The 14,325-nt window shown below is 34.1% G+C and overlaps 1 protein-coding gene and 2 long non-coding RNA genes across 53 annotated transcripts in view; 2 read left to right on the plus strand and 1 right to left on the minus strand.

The window, feature by feature from the left end:
• Positions 1–7,897, plus strand: part of LOC114578204 (uncharacterized) — a 32,381-nt gene extending 24,484 nt beyond the window's left edge. For both annotated transcript variants that reach the window (XR_009829493.1, XR_009829494.1), the window contains exons 3-7: positions 5,244–5,556; positions 5,637–6,400; positions 7,225–7,291; positions 7,363–7,429; positions 7,497–7,897. This is a non-coding gene — a long non-coding RNA (uncharacterized LOC114578204). The remainder of the gene's footprint in view (positions 1–5,243; positions 5,557–5,636; positions 6,401–7,224; positions 7,292–7,362; positions 7,430–7,496) is intronic.
• Positions 1–14,286, minus strand: part of LOC108003363 (calcium/calmodulin-dependent protein kinase type II alpha chain) — a 125,563-nt gene extending 111,277 nt beyond the window's left edge. For all 50 annotated transcript variants that reach the window (XM_062073726.1, XM_062073706.1, XM_062073735.1 and 47 more), the window contains exon 1: positions 12,552–14,286. In XM_062073726.1, coding sequence (XP_061929710.1) covers positions 12,552–12,616 — 65 coding nt within the window. In that variant the 5' untranslated portion in view covers positions 12,617–14,286. The remainder of the gene's footprint in view (positions 1–12,551) is intronic.
• On the plus strand, positions 8,007–9,949 carry LOC133665985 (uncharacterized). Its single transcript, XR_009829495.1, has 2 exons — positions 8,007–8,811; positions 9,060–9,949. It is a non-coding gene; the product is annotated as an uncharacterized LOC133665985 (long non-coding RNA).
• Positions 14,287–14,325: the final 39 nt, after the last annotated feature.

A 14,325-nucleotide genomic window follows, 5' to 3' on the forward strand; every position in this document is an offset into this window, starting at 1 on the left:
AACTGTTTATTCCTAGCCATCAAAGTAAAACAGAATCTTTTGAATTAAAAGTATCGTCGAGTTATTAATACGCGACAAATACATATATTCTAGCGTATTATTATCTCAATAATAAGAATAATAAAAAACATATTTTTCGTTTTAAAAGCCTTTAAATATCGATAATAATACCTTTCAAATTTTTCTTTTTCGCAACTACTACAAATCGACACACACATATATATATATATATATTTTTATCCACTTATTTTCGATACGGTTCCTATGCTAAAAATCAACGAACCAATCAAACAGTAGGCGGACAATCGCCCACGATACACGATAAAGTACGATAAAAACGGGAATTGAATACTAAGTGGAAAATTTCCCCCCAGAAATCTTTAAACCTCCCTCCTCTTTTTCGTTCTATACACGTTATATTAATATTCAGTAATAACAATAATAAAACAAAGAGGAAGGTACTCCTAAAAGGAAGAAGAACTTCGAAAGAATATACACTTATATACTTTTCACGGAAACGTTGAGAGAAGTCGTCGATAATCACCGCCTCTGCATCGCCATTTCTCTTCAAAATTGTACGTGTACAACAACGTGACTCGGTTGCATCAAACGTTTTCTTCCACGCTAACTATAGGCAGCCCGAGGGATTGATTGAAGCGACGCGATGAAAGGAGGCGAGTGTGGTGCACTTCTGAGAAAGCCGATCCACCGTTTGCCTTTGGATCGGTCTATAAGTAGCGGTGGAGGAGGATTCGCACTCCCCGTGGAGCCCCGAATCGGAACGTTTTCGAGGCTGCACGAAAGGATTAAAGGTCACCGGGCGAGCCGAGGTATCGACGTTTTCGTTCGTGTACCGCAATTAAGTGTTGATCGTAGCCACGAGCATTGACATGCGCATCGCGTGTAACAACGACGCCGGAATTCCTCCGCTTCCTGTTTCTGCCAATCGAAAGATCCCTTCCCCTTTGAAATCTTTTTCCCCTCGAAAATTTTATCGTTATTAAGAAATAATCCTGTGATTTTTTTATTTTTCATGATTAATGGTTACGTATGTGTATATCCTTTTTCTTAAAAAAAATATTGATTACGAAGAATTTTTTAATTAATTTAATTTAAAATGTCTTCTTCCGTTTTTTATTTATCAATTTAATCCCTTACGTAACCATAAGAGTCATGGTTTGTGTTCAATATCCTCTTTTTATCAAAAAATCGTGGTAGAAAAATTCCTTGTACGAAGACAATACGTCAATGCGTAGCTTTTTATATAGGATAAATTACAAAGGATGGAAAAAAACAGGCGATATGAAACTATTTCAAACTAAGAGAAATTTAAAGTAATAGTTGGTATTTAAATTCGATATTCGTGTCGAGTCACGGGTTTTCACAAATATCAAAATGATTATTATCGGGCACGGTTTATCACAACATCTCGTATTTATATTTCCGTTCTTTATAGCACAATCCGCTTCTGAAACGGTTGTTCGTCGTAGAAAGTGATTCAGGAAGCGCGTGTCTAAAAATTATCGGTGCCGTGGACAGATTTATATATATATTTCTTGGGACGTTTAGACGATGCCTCGGTGAATAATACACCGGTTGTTACATTCGGTAAATTGGAGCAACAAATTTTGAAGTCGTGCACGCAAAGAGGGAAAGAGAGACGAGCGTGGGACGTTTCGATGTAGCATAACGTATCCTGTCAAGAATAGTACGTTCGATATAAACACGATCCCGCTATTAATACGTGTATTCGCTAAATGATCATTAAACCTATATTTGCATTCGTGCGAATTCACAATGGCCACAATTCTTGGTGTAAATATAACTTTATTTACAAGGGATTTCGTAATAAAAGAAAAGAAAATTTCGACGATATCATTTTTTATTTAAAAATATTCTACCTAATTCTTGCTTCGCCTTTTGCAACATATACATTCGAAATATATATATATATATTATAGATTTTAAGGAAAAAACGACAAAAAGATATTCTCACGGATTAATCATAATGAAAAAAATAATCAGAAGATAAAAAAATTACGAATTACGAATATATAAATCTACATCCAAAATCTAAATATTGCGAAATTGAAATAGATGGAAGCAATGAAGAATCAAATTCGATTCTCTTCCACGTTAAATTCCATTATATCTTGTATCTTAGAATCCATCTCGAACTCGATCCACCGCGAATCGCGGATCAACACGGTGTAACATCAAATCCATCGAATAAACAAATAACTAAACTCGCACACGCTCTCCTCGCTTTCCTCTCTTATCGTATGCACACATGGAAGAATAAATCGATATCAGAAGGAGGTTATCGCAAGTTTACACTGTTTTTATTGCCATCCCACGTATCCTCGAACTTGGGAGATAAAACTTGCAGCAGATCGATAACCCCTCCCCTCTCCTCTTTTCCCAAACCGGAAATGGGCCGTGCACCCCGCGAAAATCCTTCGATTTACGACCCTCTCCCACAAACCCTCTTCGAATAACGTGTACAATACGAATTTTCACGAGTCACGAGTCGCGATTATTTCGGGATTACGGGTCTGAGGAAAATCTGAACTTGGGGAACGATCGTCAACAGACCTGTGGACCTGTTGAACGCAAAATTGCTGGATTTTTGCAGGATTATCCAGTTAACGGCCCTCGAAATCGTGATCCTAGATTCTCCTCCTTCGCGAAAAAGGTATATTTCTTTTCTTTTTTTTCTTCAAAACGTTCGAATTTTGGGGCGAGTGAATTGTAATACAGCTTAAGGGTATTGCATTGCACTTGTATCGTTGTCAGAAAAATTCTTTTCTCTTTGCGTTATTACATGTATTTGATCTCCTCCTCGACCTACTCGTAAAATTACTTATCAGAAAAGTAAGAAGATAGGTGAAAAGAATTCTTCTCGCGTCGATCAATAGTGATTTTAAAATTCGTGAACGAGTCGATCATTTTCTTTTTCTTCGAAGTGAAAAGAGACGTGCACGAAAAGAACTCGAGCCGAAATTCTTCTATTTAGAGCAACTAGGATAGGATGTTTCAAAAAGAAAAAAAATTCATCGAAGATAACAAATCGTCGCGATAAACAAACAAACAGATTGGCGTGAGAGAAAATCCGATTCATCCGATCTTGCTGCAATTCCGCCAGAATTTGCCCAAGGATAATACGGTTCAATCGGAACGATTCCAGGCAGAGATTATCCTGCCTCGAATCGCCGCATCTACGAGGGGATCTACGAGGCTTTCCACTCTTTTTACGATCCTTAAAAGACGACATTTTTTGCCAGCCGTTGCACGGCCGCTTATACGAGGCAATTTCTCCTCTCCTCTCCTCTCCTCGTCGAACAAGACGAGTATAATAACGCTTTCGATGGAATACAAACGGGAAAGTTATTTTTCTATATCAAATCTTTCTTTCTGCTGCGCCAAGATTGCATCGAAATGAAAATGCTTTACGTAATTTGAGTCGAGAGAAGGGAGCGATGTATCGAACAATCGGTTTATGACAAGTTGTGACACGTACAATTACGAGGCAATATTTAACTCGTTGGGGAAAACTCGCATGGACAGATTGATTATCCTATTCTGAATTCGAATAGGATAGAATTTTGTGGAAGAAAATGTTATAGTTTTCAAGTTTTTTTTTTTTAATGTATTTATATTCATTTCCAGTAGAAGATTTATTATAAAAATATATTCTTTCTCCTGAATGATGTTTTTAAAGAGGGTAACGATTGGAAATAATAAATGATGAATTTTTAACCGCTTTGAATAAAATATTTATTTTATGTTCCTCTGTCGCAAAATCTCGTCCAGTAATTAAGGACAGCCAGAATCTTGACGTCATCAATTTCATACGTTGGAATTTGCAGTTACGCAACTGAACTTTCGACGATATTTCATCGATACTTTAATGCACGATACTTTATGATTTCCAATATCGATTGACATATTTTTATATTTCGAAACTATATTATTAACTTCAATACAATATTTAACGATTATCACGTATGCAAATTTAAATTTTTATAAATGCAACTCAGAAAATGAATAAAGATACATTCTTCCACCTTTTGAATATCACAAAATACTTTGCTTCGAATATTTCTTTTTACGTATTCCTTCCGTATACAAAATATTTTTGTACGTTTAAATTTCCACAAATAAATTTCCATTCCCAATTCAACAACGAAAATATCTAATTTCAATTTTCCAATCATAAAATAATTAAACAATCGTTTCTCCATTATGCTCCAGACGATAATAAATATTGGTATTCCAGCACGATTGAAAAAAAAAGGAAGAATTGTCTCGTCGTTTAAAAGTTTAGATCGAAAGAAGGTTAAACAAGATTTAGCCGCATCTGGCCAATTATCCTCGGCCACCGGTTCTATCCCACCGACTTTGTACACAATGGTACCGTACTTTGTAACAAAGATGTCGAAAGAAAGAAGATTCAAGGTACATAATGGAAGTTGGAGGAAATTCGTTTTACGACGTCGTAATCGCGTTTCCACGATCGTCCCACTTTTCCCAGAAAAACTGGATCGAACGATTGTTCCCTTGAAAACGATCGTTTGGGCGGAGGGAGGGGAGGGGATTGTCAGCCGGAAGCGGAGGGAGTCGCGAAGGAGGAAACGGCCGAAAAAGTGAGAACGTGCCCGTATGGGGGAGGGGGATTGGCATTTCCATTGGTGGCTCTCGATAGAGCTAATATTTACCCACGGTCTTAATGTCAGCGTAGACAGTTGCCAAAACTAACATATGAATCGGTTTGCTCGTAAGCGGTAATACCAGAAGTCCTCGATATCGGATGAATATACTGCGAATCTATTCGAATGTTGAGATTTTGGGAATGGTTTTGGTATTTGGAACTGTTGAAATTGTAAATACAAATATTATAATTGTTATTACACAGTGATGTTAAATACTTGAGTCGCAAAAACTTTGTGTACACGATACGCTTAGGCGGGTAATACAAAGTAATACGTACGAATTTCGATTAACGAATTGATGGATTGAAAATTCTTGATTGTGAAAGTTTCGTAACTGTGAAAATTCCGTTTTCGACGAAACTTTGCGAATAAAATTGGAAAATTTTCCAATTAAATTCAATTCTCTGCTAATTTATTGTTATTAATGAACACGGAGGATGTTTATCATTAGCTCTTTTTTTTTTTAATATTCGTAAATATGACTCTACGTAAACATAAATGTTCAATTATTAATTTATTTCGATGTTTCAGGCAGCCTTTTGCGCGAGGAAATATTTAGAAATGGAATTATATTTAAAACACGAAAAAAAGTTTGAAGGTTGATTCCACCCTCTCAAATGGAATTTTATGCCGAAAAAAAGTTGTTCACGTGTCGATTAAAAGGATTTTGTTGTCTGTTCACTGGGATTACGAGAGAATGTTTCATCACGAACTTTTACTATTTGACCATCACACGATTAATAATAAAAAATATTATACTCGATTGGATCAATTAAAAAGCATCATTCACATCAGAAAAAAGAATCTTTGACGACCAATAAACGATCATTAATAATGAAATCTTGTAAGATTTTGGAAAGATTTCTTCGCATATTACTTCTTTCTTTCGTCTCAACAATAATAAAACTTTGCAAAAATTTTCAGGATTGGAGAAAATGGATGTTTGAAACAAGAAATGAATATTATTCATCTCGAATGATATATATATATATCTCAATCTGTTCCAAATTTTGCCTACTGCCCATACTGCATCAGTGGAACGAGACCGTAAAAGACAGACCAGGAGGACGAAGCCTGTGCATCATCCTCGCTACTCGTGCCATCAACGAATTTCCAAAATTTCTGAAGCAAAAGCTTGGATAATTTCATGGAAAGCCAAACGCACAATATATTTATTCCATCGAACCGACTGTCAAACACGTTTCCATTTCCAATACATATCTCTCTCTCTCTCATATCTCATTCTGTTCCCCTTTTCGACGATTCGTTAAACGAGAACGAACGTATCATCGAGGGGACAGAAAGGGAGGATAATACAGAGGAGAGTAGGCCGGTGATTGATGAACTCTCGAGAAGAGTGATTCGAGGTGAAAGGATCGGGGAAGATTCGCGAGCGAGCAACCCTTCCCTCTCCCCCTTCGTCCGTAATTATAATCAACCGTGGTCGGTGATATCTGGCTGAATACCAGAGCCGAAATGTGGGACGTCTGTTTGTCGGAGGGGATAACCGTAATCCGAGGCCACGAACCGACTATGTGTATGATCGATGTAAACGTACTCGTGTAAACAGATATACTGACGCCTTATGATCGATAGCCAAAGATACCGTGTATACTGGATTTATATATACAGGGTGTTAATATATTCGTGGCTACGTATCTTTGGAGGATCGATTATGGAGAACAAAGGTTCGTTGCAAAGATGTCGAGGTTGAGGCTTATTTGTTGAATTATTACTATGAGCAATTTAAAGTCGGATAGCTCTATCTCCATCGCGCGGCTGCCTTGATATATTTGCGTCTCGCTTCATGTTCAATAGATAATGTTGAATTGGTTATGACTTATAATAAATTAATCGGTTATTTTTGGTTTGATTTATAGAATCAATACTTCAAAGATGTAAAATTTTTTGTGAGTATAATGGGTATATGTGAAGTAATTTTTTTAATAATTGGTTATTTTGAATTATAGTTGGAATTGAAAAAAAATGGCCAGGTGAAATTATATTATTGAAAAAATGAAACTTTGGAAGAAAGATTTATTGTGCTATACATGTATAAACTTTCATTAAAATCAGAATTATAGGATAATTATAAGGATTTTCCTGTAAAAATATTGTTCAGATATTTTTATGAGATTATATTTATATCTCATATATATAGGGATCTTCTGTTGTAATTCATATGAGTTGTTTTATTCTTTTATTATAGTCTGATTATATATTATCTAATTATCGTTGCTTGATAACTGTAATAATCAACAATCCAACCACAAGCTTGATAATCTTTATTTAGAAAGTGTACGCGATTGCACAATGTAGAAGCAGAAATTTTACTTTTTACCATAACCTTTCAATTTCTAACATATTTCGTTTGTTATAGAAATGAATTATTATTAGAATTATTATTTAAAATGATTCATCTAAAATTTGAAAAAAGATTTACAGATTATATATCAATTTTATTTTATTTTAATGATATATTCTACATACAATATTTTGCTTTTATTTTCAGAGAAATATAAATTTCATCGATAAAAATATTGAAAAACTACAACACTCAAATGTATTAAAAGTAAAACGTAAGAAAATATACACATATTCCTATATATTATTCCTATATATAATATAATATTTTTGCTCTTATTTTCAGAAAAGTATAAATTTCATTGATAAAAATATTGAAGAACTACAACAGTGAAATGTATTAAAAGTAAAACGTAAGAAAATACACACATATTCCTATTATTTCTATATATAATGCAATATTTCTGCTCTTATTTTCAGAAAAATGCAAGTTTCATCACTAAAAATATGAAGAATTGCAATAATATTTAAACGTATTAGCAACGAAATGTAAGAAACTACACATATATTTATGCATTCCTGTATTCGCGAGTTTTTACGTGACTAATCTTAAGAGTCGATAGTATGTCGCCAAAGTGGAGTTTAGAGGAAAGTTTCAAATTAGAGGAATAACAGATGAAGCGGAAGTCTTGGGGAGCGCATCAGGTAAAATGTCTAAAGAGTTTCCCGGCGTGGCGTATCTTGCACAGAAAATTTGTTCCACTTCTGTTTACTTTACCGCTTATATCTTCAATGCGTTACATTAAAATCTCCTTAAACCTACTCGGTAATTCGGATTATTTTGCGAAATAATGGTTTTATCTGCTTTCAATTGTTAACGAAACTCGATTCAAAAAATTACAATTGTAAATTTTGTTTATTAGAACTATTATACAAATTTGTATAAATCTCGATTTCTGTATATTCGCTTTAATTTTTCCATGCGTCATCCTCAAATTCGACTAACTTATACAAGTTTCTACGTAAGAATTATAAGAAAAATAATTATGGCAATCAAGATTTTTAAATATTACTATTTACTTTATAGTTTAATTTTTATAAAACATTTTATAGCTTGGAATCAAGTTATAAAAAAAAGACCATTGCATTTTTATTTAAACAAGTTTTTATTTAAAAGTTTACATACTTGGTGTCTCTGGTGTAAAAAAAAAAAAATGTTAGATACATACAATTTATGGCTATTAAAGAAATAAACAAATCAGTCCATATCAAAGAATTTTATAATCTTGCAATTATTAGAAACAAGCAAAATTGTGGTATTATCGTTACATCAATCGGTATGTTTCTTTCCTTTTTATTATTTTCCTCTTCCTTTTCTTTTTTCCCTTATTTTTTAATAAATTCTCAACACGCGACACTTTATCACGCGTCGAAACCACATATATTTCAAGTTGTAGCGTGACGCACAGAGAAACGCTTCTACACCCTTCGTGATAAATCACCAGAGGAAAAGAGACAGAAAGAGAGGCCACCGTCATAAATTCTCGAATCTCTCCCGCCTTTTAAATGTTTAAAAAAAAAAATGAAAGATTTCCAGGATTCTCGTTTAACTTCGGATCATTCGACCATCTTAAAACTCTCGACACGATAAGAGATTCTATTGAGATATTTTTAGTTTCGAAGATGATTATCCATGATTTAACAAAAGTTACGTATAATAATTGGAATTGAAAACGTCAAGATAATGAGAATCAAATCAAGAATGTTTTCTGAATTCATCGTAATCGAAACACAAGTAAGTATACGCAGAAAAAATAATTTTAACGTTTAATTTTATGTCTCGACGATCATTTGCAGTTATTATATGAAACAACATTTCGCAAATGTAATAAATAAATTCTCTATTTTACATATTTTTTTATCGTAAAAGAAAGAATAGAACTTTCTTATTCACTTAATAATACTTTATTTCAAAAATTTGTTGCAAGTTCAAATAAAATTATCAGACAATTATTCTAATATTAACAATTATTCTAATTTCAGAATAAACGTTATTTTAATCGGATACTTTCATCGCATAACGAAAGGAAAATGGCGAAATTTATAAATTTATCGTTGAAAAGAAGAGTGGATGGATCAATCATGAACCAACGAATCAAGTAAACCAGGAAAATTCCTGGTTAGGAAAACAAAAGTTAGGGATCGTGGAAAAGTTTGATAACTCTATATCTTTCTTATTCTTCCCTTTCTTTTCAGCTGAAATGGTTCGATGCAAAATCTATAGCCGGTAAAAGGCGATCGTGAAGCAATATCAGACATGGAAGAAACGTTGAATTATTCAACCCGAAGGCGAGGAAAATGTTTTGATTATGCCAGGCCACGGACGCACGCGCACGTGTATACGTGCACGGATTCTCTGCGCGGTGGCCACGGCCGAAATTAGTTGGATATTCGAATAATTAACGAAAATAGCAGAGACGAGATGGTTTTGCGGGTTTCTATTATAAAAGTGAATACGTAGAGTTATGTCGAGTCGAATGAACGATAATGTTTGCAAATTGGATTTGTACACAGAGAGATTAATCTCTAATATGAAATTAGATTTTTGAAAAAGGAAAGAAAAAGTTTCGAAATGTTGAAATTCAATTTTTTTTTTTTTTTAGACGAAGCCAGATTTCTGAAACAAAAACGAAAGTGATGAAAATCCTTGAGATTGAAGAAAGAAAATTTTATAGTAGTTGCTTCAAATCTTTACTGAATAGAGAGTTCTGAAAATGAATGGAGTTTGATATAAGAAAAGAAAGCGCCGATTATTAGAAACGATTAAAGAAGATTGTACTCGAATAATGAACGTTTCAAAATTTCAACTTTGAATATCTATTAAAAGCAAAACTTCAAAAAACTAAAATTTATCCATAGAAAAAAAACTGAAAGTGATTTATAGAAGATGTATTAATCGTTTTGCAAGATGCGAAATAGAAAGAATAATAATATACTCTTAAAAATGACGAACAAATTATTCTCACAAAATCTATAACGTAATGAATTGAATTAAATAATTAAAGGATAATGATAGTTCAAGCAACGTGATTGCACAAATGATTCAATTGATCAACTTTTTTAAATTACATGAATCTCGTTAGAGCTGAAAACTTTCGAGATACTGAGATCGCGGAAGGTCTAGAAATAGATTGCCGCTTCTGTAATTCTGAATGGAATAAAGCTGTAAAAGTCGGCTCAAAATAAAAATTGATTTTACCATTAAGAAATTAATATCGAGATTATTTCATCTTATTACTATTTACACTTAATCCTAAAGCAGCTATATTTTAATCCTTCTATTTCATCATTTAAATATTTAATAAAATTGAACTTTTTTTTCACAAATTTGATGATTTGCAAGATGCACTTCTTGATCAAACTAACATATATCTCATAGCTAACATAATCGATATTTTAAATAATTAAAAAAAAATATCTTCTCGGCTGTCTGTTTATTGAATTTAAAATATTTAAAAAACAAGCTATCTCATTACGAACCGTATTCTAATCTATAATTGGATTCAATATTTGAATACATATTTTTCCGCATATAATTCGTCTAATTGCAATAAAAAAGATCGCAATAAAAATATTTCTAGAAAATTAAATCTATGGCTTCGATATTTCAGAACGAAAATTATTCGAAATAGCATATTTACATGGCATATTTTTACATATTTGAAAACAAATCGGCCGAGCGTGTTTACACACGCAGACAATATTCTAAATCAGCCAATTCTAATTGCGAATTCGTGGTGTTACCATTCAAATTAGATTCGATTTTCGTCGCTGGAAATGTGTGTTAGAATCAGGAAACCGTTCAAAGCGATCGCGTTTGTTACGAATCGTCTTTGCAATTTATATAGATAAACGGAATCGTTCGTAATACGAGCAGTTTGGAGAAAATTCGATTAAATAATCGATAAAAGAAATTTTCATTCTTTTTATTAATTTAATATTCATTGATGTAATTGATTGTATGATTTAAAGAGAAGAAAGGGAATAATAAAATATTCCAAACTGAATCGAGCAGGTGACATTGTGTAACGCGTGCTCTACGTGTGCTCTACGCTCCGTATTTATCGACCGTACCACAAACTCTCCCAAAAAGATACGGGGTGTGGTCAGAAAATTTTCTTTTTTTCCGTATGCATGATTTACAAATCAAAAAAAAATTTTGTGACTGTAAGTCAAAGTTATTCGAAATCACGAATAATACAAGATAAACGATATCGATACTCTATTCAAACTATCCATGGAGTATCAAAACTTTCCTAACCTAGAAAAAACCGTATGACGTTTTAATTTATTTCACAATAATCGAAATTTTATCAAGAAATTTTATCGAATAATTCTTAATAAAAATAATTTAATAAATAGTAATAACACATTTCAAAAATAGTAATTAAAAATTATAAATATTAATAAAAATAGTATTGAAACATAACTTTCTTGCTATAGAATATAGCATCGAACAAATACACTGTATTGCAGAAATAGGCGATCGAAGGGAAGGAAACAAAATGCTGGCGAAATCTAGTGACTTTTAGGAACAACGTCATGCAAGACTGCAACCACCTGCCGTTACACAGTCGAACACGAGAGAATATCGTTGAACAATAAAAAGAAAGTAGTCGATCGAATAAGGATATACAGGCGAAAGAAAAGACAGAAAAAGAGATGAACGAAAAGAAAAAAAAAGATCAAAAAAAAGAGAACAAAATGAAGAGAGAAAAGGAATAAGAGTGTGAGAAAGAGGTCGAAGGAAGGGGATGAAGGTAAAAAGCGGCGCGACGACATCGTATTGATTTGATGACAGATCCGTGTACGATGCGGATGCCTCGTTTTCGACGGTGAGACCACCACGACGGCACAAGGCACGATAGCAAGCGCCCTGACGCTTTATATATAGAGCCTGAGCCACAAGCAGACAGGCCGTGCTTAAATATAGACGAAATGCAACGGGGTGTCTCCCGCGTGTGAGCAAGGGACATGAAACGATGAGATAAAGAAGGACGGAGAAAAAGAGAATGATAAACGGACGACCAACAGTGGAAGTAGGAAAAAGCCAAAGAAGAAAGAGACCCTGCGGACGTAGAGAATAATCATGGCCGACAACACGGCGTCGTCTGCTAGTAAAATCGCGCTCTAAACTGATCGTCACTCGCGTGTCCATCTAAGTATCGCACAACGAACGCTGCCACTGATCAGTGACACGAGATACATCACAATATACGATATACAAAATGCTTATACATATTACGATACAGGTTCGTATGTAATAAAAAATCAAGATGAATTAATAAAAGTACATAAGAGAAAGAAAGAGAGGGTGAAAAGACAAAGAGATACGAAGTATGTATACATGAAGTAAAAAAACGAAGCAAACGTGACACGCGGTAACGTTAAACCAAACTCATTGTCTCTCTTTCTTCATCTTCGGTTCACGTTCGTTACTTTTAAATATTATGAATGTTTTTTCTTTGTACTTACTTGCCCAGTTCCTCTTTGAGCTCATAATTGTCACTAAACCGCGTGCAAGCGGTCGGAGTAGCCATGCCGAGGTATCGCGATTATTTACCGCACTAACCGAGGAACGTAAGCGCGAGAGCCACTGCCGGCCGCCACTACTGCACACGCTAGGGGAAACTTCGCAGGTCAAATTCGATCAATAGAGGGGAACTGCCGCGGCGCTGGTAGAACACCGGGTAACCGACGGGAGGGAGGGTCGTCGGGCCGGGCAGAGGGGAAATGGTTTTGTCCGCGGGAACCGTGTTACCGTGGCACCGACGGTGGGGCAAATCGCGGTCGTGCCAGCAAATACTTGCGAGCAACGATACTAAATCCTTCCACGACGCGTCCGCACTGCTCGCCGGCAGACTGTCGACTGACTCGCGTAGTGGTGGTAGCTCGCGATGGCGCAGGCGGTGTTCACAGTGCCACTACTGCCGGCAATGGCGACCACGACTACGTATATACCTGGTAACGACGATCAACAATGATACCACTGCTGGCAGGGCTGATGATAGAGCTTTGCTAGCGAACCAACCGAGCGCAGCCAACCTAGATGAAATAACCCAAGGGGATCGAAGCAACACATTTAAATTTAGCACCTGGAATTATGCTCGATCACGCGGCTAACTTTTTAAGATCACGCTTCACGTATAATTTACTTTCTATTCCGTTATTTTTTTTCCCTCGTCAACGCAACGATCGTCGCGCAACTTTATGCAGCAACGTAGTTTCCGAAAGAATATTTCCACGTGATAAATACAATCCATCAAAAAATAAACTCGTATCGATGAAATTATGATCGTTTCTTGTAATATCGAACAAATAAAACTGACACCGATTTTTTTTACGTTCTCACGCTACGAATAATCGAAAGTAGTTGCATACTGTCGCTGGTTAGACGGGATACCGCGCACTGACTCGATTCCGCATGTCCGACATAAACACGAGATTTACTACTGGCGCATACGCCGTCCGAACGAAGCTTTGGTATCACTTCGATCGACTTTTTGGCGCACGTCCAATTAGAACGATACTCATGTACATTTGATACAAGCATAGATCTCGAGAAATTAAAAGACGTACAAACTTCTATATAATATATGAATTTTAACTATATTGCCAAGACAATATTAAAATTAAGACATTATATTAATATTATTAAATATAAAATTTTTATATAACATTTTTATATTTTCTTTAACAATTTATTTAATACATTTACATTTTAATTGTGATTATATTTTTAAAAAAATGTACATCCGTGTGCAGTTTGTTGAACACATATTATAATTTGATATGAATAACATATATATATATTTTTGTATATATGTATATATGTTATTACATATTATATTTGTATCTTCTTAAAGTTTATTCATTGCTTAATATACCATAGAAGATATTATATATGACTTTATAAGTAAATTACAGACGATTATGTTATTTTTCCAACACCTCAACTAATCAATATAAAAATTATATTTATTTTTCTATTATATTTAGTCAACAAACAAGAAACCGGAAATTTTTTACAGCTAAGAGATGGAACAAGAAAGTTTTACTACATATATTATAGATAAAATCCGTAAATTTTATAACATTTTTAACAAATTTAAACATGAATATACTACATTAATAACAAAATTTATTTATAAATTATTTTCATATATTTTTCGTAGCAAAATCGAAGGCAAAGTATTTAATAAGTAAAAAAATTTCATATTTGTTCCTGTCTTAAATACTGTACAAAATT

The sequence above is a fragment of the Apis cerana genome, linkage group LG4, assembly GCF_029169275.1.
Source record: "Apis cerana isolate GH-2021 linkage group LG4, AcerK_1.0, whole genome shotgun sequence".
Taxonomy (NCBI): Eukaryota; Metazoa; Arthropoda; class Insecta; order Hymenoptera; family Apidae; genus Apis; species Apis cerana.